This window comes from Hippocampus bargibanti, linkage group LG05 (genome assembly GCF_051943395.1).
Source record: "Hippocampus bargibanti isolate YZ-2025 linkage group LG05, ASM5194339v1, whole genome shotgun sequence".
Lineage (NCBI taxonomy): Eukaryota > Metazoa > Chordata > Actinopteri > Syngnathiformes > Syngnathidae > Hippocampus > Hippocampus bargibanti.
The window spans coordinates 19,116,284-19,122,717 of NC_142738.1; the positions used below are offsets into that span (position 1 = coordinate 19,116,284).

The window sequence follows — 6,434 nt, forward strand, 5'->3', positions numbered from 1 at the left end:
CGCCCCCTCCTCTGCACCTGCTGGGTGAGATGCCTGGTCCTAGTGCCCGCCACAGTATTTTAATTTGCCTTTTCACGTCGTCTCAATATCTTTCTGCTGAAGACTTCCAGATCGCCGTAACTTTCGATACGTCGGCAAGAGCTCATCAGATTCAGTACAACATCCAAGCAGGTGTGAAGGAAGGTCTTGCCTTGACAGCATTTTATTTGTTCGTGAGATCGTCTGGCCAGTTTGTGCAAAAAACAACACATCTGATTTCCATTAATCCTCGCCGAGTGGTGTCAGCATATATGCAGTTTGAGAATCAATGACTTCTTTTTTTTGTGCGTGCAGATAAACAACATTTTGAGTCAAGTTCCAGAAACCAAAAGGGTACAATCAGGATGTCTTGCATTCACCTGCATCAATGTTGTTGTTTTCATGACACAATTTGTTTTTGCAACAAGGGTGATCTGGCTGTGAGCGGGTTCGAGCCTCCTGCTTTTGAATTGCATTTCTGATAACATTCTTCATATTGAATTGGCGTAATTGGACAATGAACAAAATTTTTAGGACAGAAATGCTAATCGCGACATTTTGGTTGAACAAATACCAACAAAGCACTATATCCTCCCTCCCCAACCTACATTCCCCACATATCTATTTTTTATGCTCCTTGTTCTAATTTGGTCGAATTGGAGCCTATCCCAGTTGTCTTTTTGTAGCAGACAAGATGCCCTTTGGACTGGTCGCCAGCAGCAGCGGCCTTGTCTTTATTTATCATTCCACTTTCCTTATCAATTCAATCTTGGCAGTGTTCTGCGCGCTGACACTCTTGTATTAGATCTCATTATCCTTTGAAGGTCCGGTTTTGGCAGTGACTCCTGGTTCAAACAAAATCCTTTACTCCTATATTTAGTATTTTGCCGACACAGAGTAAACACGCAGGCATGTATACACCAACGACTGTTGTAAATGTGAGCAGAAGAAGTCACACGGAGGTACACAGATAATTTATATGTAAATATGATCTCATGCATGCATGATTATACATATTTACAGTCAGCGATTTACATTCTAAGCAGCGGACAAAAGCGCTTACATGCCCTACCCGACAGCTACCTTCTGTCTTCACGTAGACAGAAAACTAAAGAAGGCAAAGTAGATCTATCACATTGCTATTGATTATATTTCACAGTACGCAGAAAACATAGTAGTAACCTGTTTTTACATGATTGCGAAATCAATTAATCAAACCCTTGGAGAATTGATGGAGTACTGCACCCTACTGTCCCGGGTGTGCAACTGCACCGGTGCTTCGAGGACTTGTTGGATCGAGCTCGCGTCACATTAATTAGACGTGTCCCTTTGCTGGATTGCCAACATTTCTCTGCTGGCATTGTCCTCCTTTCTATTCCAACTCTCCACAGTAAACAGGCGTCTACAAATCCCTCTCCCAGCCGTCACAACAGTTAGCATCCGTGTCAGCGATACCCACAGCGAATCTTGCCTTCAGAGAATTAGTGTTTCATCCACGTTCAGATTCGGAAAGACTTAGAGTCTTGGTTTTGTCCTGTGGCATATAGGCAGTAATCAACACTATGTGTGGCTTTGGGGTTCAAGCCTTGGACCGGCTGGAGTTAAACAAGTCAATCGACCGAGTGGGCTGTGCAGACAGAGCCTCGTCGTGGGTCGAGTCCCATCTGTTCCTGGTGGGAGCCCTAGCGCTAGGTTTGGCCTTACCTCAGGTAACAGCCCACGTACATGGATATCGGCTACGTCAATAGTCCCGTGTTATGATGATCTATCCTCAAGTCTTCAGTATTGTATTCGCAATTCATATTTCTCCAGGTCTTTTGTTTAATCTGCTTTTTGATATAAGGATAACTCACAAGATCCTTGATTTATGTGTGCTTTACAAAAGCTATTTAAGTCAATAATAATATGAAGTAATTCTTATCATTATGTGTGAATTTCAGTCATTATCACTTCACACGGTATTATTAAGTGCTCATTACATCGATCGCGATCTACTGGTCGATCACGGAGGTAGCACTGGTCGATCGCAGCGTGACAGTAAAAAAAACATTTGTCAGCCTATCAAACGTCCCGTCACTTGATTGACATACAGGGCAACCATTCAGATGACAAATGAATTTTTACCTTTAGGTCACCGTGCATGCGTAAACAACGGCGCTAAACGCAGCAAAATTTACAAGCTAGTCAGCGAATTACCTCAGATTTTAAGCCCTTGCTAAAACATATGGTGATCAAAATGAGTGAGAAAGCGGGACCAAGTAAGGGGCCAAAACATGTTACTTTCATACGGAATGGGAAAATGTGGAGCGCCATTTTCGGACTGTTCATGGAAAATACGACATTGACTTCACGCCGAAAAGCCAGCTGAGAAAGAGAACGGTGGATGAACTAAAATCCCAGTTGTCCGGACAGCAGTCATTTTTCACTCAACATACTTCAAAAGCGAAAGTCGCCACCGAAGCATCTTTCCGGGTGAGTCACGCCGTCGTTAAAAACAATAAGTCCTTCCAAGACGGAGAGATGGTAAAAGAAACATTCGTTGAAGCAGCTGACTCCTTGTTCAGAGACTTGGACAGTTCTGTAACTTACTCACACAGGAAAAGTACCCCAACTTGAGGAAATGTGCTACCTCCTTGACTGCATTATTCGGCTCCACTTATTTATGTGAGTCAGCCTTTTCCTACATGAAGATCATTAAGTCCAAATACCGTTCCACCATGAATGATGAACATTTGGAAATGTGCTTGAGGCTGGCTGTCTGCAGCTATACTGTCTGGACTATGCATCCCTGGCTGATTCAATTCAGTGCAAGTCATCAAAGTAAACTCAGGTAATTACAAAAAAAGTTTATAGTTATTTATTATGTTATGTATATGTAGTTATTATGAGTGTTGTGCAATATTGGCTTATTCAGTTATGCAAGGTACATCAACATACATTGTACATACAAAAAATCCTTAAAACATTTGAAAATAATTATGTTTTGCATTTTTGTCGTGGGTAGATCATTTTGACTTGGTAGTTTTTGTAAGTAGCTCGTATGCTGAAAAAGTCTGAGCACCTCTGACCGTAGACAGTACAACATCTCTTGCTGAAGTCAGCTGGGCTTGCTTTCTAGCTTTGACTTGACCCTAAGCAGAAAGAGCAGCATCAAATGTTGTATTCAAGCAACAACTGAAAAAGTAGTTTGCGACCCCCAACTTGGAAGATAAGATGCACCTCATGAAACAAAACTAAAGATTTGATTACCTTTAACCCATTTACGCTGAGCGTGTTCATATGAACACATATAAATTCATTAAAAAAATCTAAATAAAATCAAAACACAGTATCAAATAGGTCCAAATGGAGTATATAATTAAGACTATAATTATATATAATTAACAATAATTAATGTGGCAAGAAAAAACATGAATGCATTTGAAAATGCACAAAAATACAATACATTGATTTTATTTAGATTTTTTTTTAATGAATTTATCTGTGTTCATTTGAACACACACGGCGTAAATGGGTTCAGGAATGACCTCTAACCCTTGCGCGATTCTAATCTGTCTGTCTGTAGCTTCAAATTACACAAGCAAATGCCAGCACATAAAAATCAAACAAACAAACAAAATCTGAACCCAGTAACATTTCTCCTCTCAACAATGTGAGACTACAATTGTTGCACTAAAGAAATGTGGCCACAGCAATCTAAAAATGCTATTCTCTTTAATGTTGGTGGAATAGGAATTAAGATACCAGCGTCATGCATGGCTCATCCGTTTGTGTGTGTGTGGGTGGGTGGGTGGGGGGGTTGTCACTTGATGTTGTTGCCGAAAGGCACACAGAGAAAATGGCAATGACAAGTTATCACTGCAAAAGACGCAGTTGGGTGTCACCGTGACAAAATAGGTTCTGGCCCTCCACCTGCAATGCATTAACATTCAAAGCTTCAGCATCGTATATGATCATCTGTGGCAATTCTTGAAAACGTCTTGTGTAAGACGAATACAGAGTAGTTGTTTAATACTCCTACAGCTGCCTTGTGCCTCCTGCCATCAGGCTCTGACTGTTGGTAGGTTGGTTGATTAAGCATTACTCCGATTATCTGACCAAAATAAAAAACATGAAAATACTGAGTGTAACTCTGGAAACTACTATCTGCACGGGCTTGGCGAACTTAACGTTTAATGCCAAGCCCTGCTGATGTCAGTGTTTAAAGTAATGTTGATGTTGATGTTGTTGTTACGTCTTATGTCACAACCACAAACATCATGTTGGTGGTTTGCAGACTGGCTCTCGCGGATGGTGGGGGAGCGCACGGCCGAGCTGTTTGGGAGAGCTTTTGTAAAAGAGCGGCATGATGTGACGTCATTGACCAGATAACCGGAGGTCCAAGAAAATAAAACGATGTGTAAGGAAATAAAAAGATGTTTAAAGTGTGTTTGTATAGCGATTTGCCCTAACAATACATGTACTTACCACAACTTTTGTTTGCGCATTATTGGACATGACATTTTGGTCGCAAAGCTAAAGTCTCACTCCAATTGTTGTCGGCCACCAGTCCTGTGGTAATGCTGTCGCCGGTTTAAATAATTTAAGACGAGTGAGGCTCGAATGTGCCAAAGCGAGTAACCTGAAATTTTGATGTCACCCACAACCACCCTTATCTTCACACTCCGAGGATACCTGAAGATTGTGTCCCCCTGCTGGCCGGACAATGTAAAAGTCCGGCGACAGCAACATGTGGGCAAGTCAAATTCCCTCTATAAATTAGTTGACTGAAAGATAACACCAATGCTGCCAGGAACACGTGCTTCACAAAAATAATCAACTGCAAACTTCAAACATTGATGCAGAGTTGACAAGTTAACCAGTTCACGATCTTTGCACAAAATCCCCAATCACTTCAGAAAGTGATTGGGGATATATTTTTTCATGAACAGAATCAATAATGTGCAGGGTGCACATTACAAATTCACGCCCGATGTGAAGATTGATTTGTGACATTCGATTTAGTTTTGTCCAACGCCAAAGATAATATATTGCCATTTTTTTGTCATGTTGTCTTGGGCATGCCGATTTTACAGTGTTATAAAATGAATGTGCAGTTTAAATTTGACACTTTGATTACAAAGCAAATCCAAAAATAAGGATTCTGAACAATTTCATTTTCTTTTCAGATGAGCACTGCAACAACCTCACAAGGCACCTTGAAAGGCTTGGCACAGACCGTGCAATTTGACAAGTGCCGGTTGAGTCATCTAAAGCATCCGCCGTTGTCCTCTAGATTGCGGGTATTGTGCTGTCCCAGATCCTGATCTCTCAGATCCAAGAACAGATTACCTCTGTGTCGTGAGCACAAGCAAACAAAGAGTAAGTAAGGAAAATAAGAATGCAAGGGGAGTAAAAAGGAAATTGCAGTGCTCTGTCCAACTCAAAAAGCACCCATGAGGAGTGAATTTCACTGACGTTGTCTGACTGCTTTAACTCATTGATCTTCTTAACGGGAATAAACTCAGCTGAATTTTTTATTTGTATCGTTTTGTTTTACAAAGGAACACTATTCTTCAGTCCTCAGATGAGGCTGGTATTTATTTATTTTACTGACCAATCTAATGCTAAAAATAGCCCTCACTCTAGTCTAGTCTATGGCAATGCAATGCCAATGGATGCAAACAAAGAGTCTGCCCGCCGGCGATATTCCATCAATAAAAGTGACTTTCGTCCAAAGTTTTCTTTCATTCGAAATTATGGTATTGTGATAGGCTATTTCATATTGGATCTCAAATTAAGTGTATTGTGAAATAAATAAAAATGCAAATAATATTGTGTCCTTTTCTGTGCATTTTCTGTGTACGTGTGCGTAGATGTGCACGCGAGCATGTGTTTCTCTTTTGTTAATCTACGCCTCAGGTCTGGGGATCAGACATTATTAGAAGTACCAAGAACTCAACGGAAGCTCAGAGGGGATCAAGCCTTTCATGTTCCCTCTCTCTGGAATGACCTCCATCTGAACATTGGGCAAGCTCCCTCGCTGCCCATCTTTAAATTCCACCTCTAAACACACTTGTGTACTAGCCATTTGGCATTCAGCGTGACTCAGACATGATCTTAGTTTTACTCATTGGTGCTTTCTACCATCTTTGTTGTTTTATTGTTGGATCAATGATCGTTGCTCCAAGTACAGCACTTTGTATGCAGCGATGGCTGTTTGAAAGTGCTCTGTAAATATAGTTGAGTTGAAATTTGTGCCTTGCTGAGAACAGATTTATCTGGTCATTTTTATCCATATATAGCATGCTACACTCATCCATCAGCACCTCTCTTGATACACTTTAAAATTATTCTTTATACATTTAAAGCTATCCATAAACTTGCCCCCCCATACCCATCTGACCTTCTTCAAATTTCTATTCCCTCTCGTTCCC

At 40.8% G+C, this 6,434-nt stretch overlaps 1 protein-coding gene across 1 annotated transcript in view; it reads left to right on the forward strand.

The window, feature by feature from the left end:
• Positions 1-5,485, forward strand: part of tspan33b (tetraspanin 33b) — a 31,325-nt gene extending 25,840 nt beyond the window's left edge. The window contains 2 exon segments of the mRNA XM_088996164.1: positions 1,566-1,727; positions 5,294-5,485. Of these exon segments, the coding sequence (XP_088852290.1) occupies positions 1,566-1,727; positions 5,294-5,362 (231 nt within the window). The 3' untranslated portion in view covers positions 5,363-5,485.
• Positions 5,486-6,434: the final 949 nt, after the last annotated feature.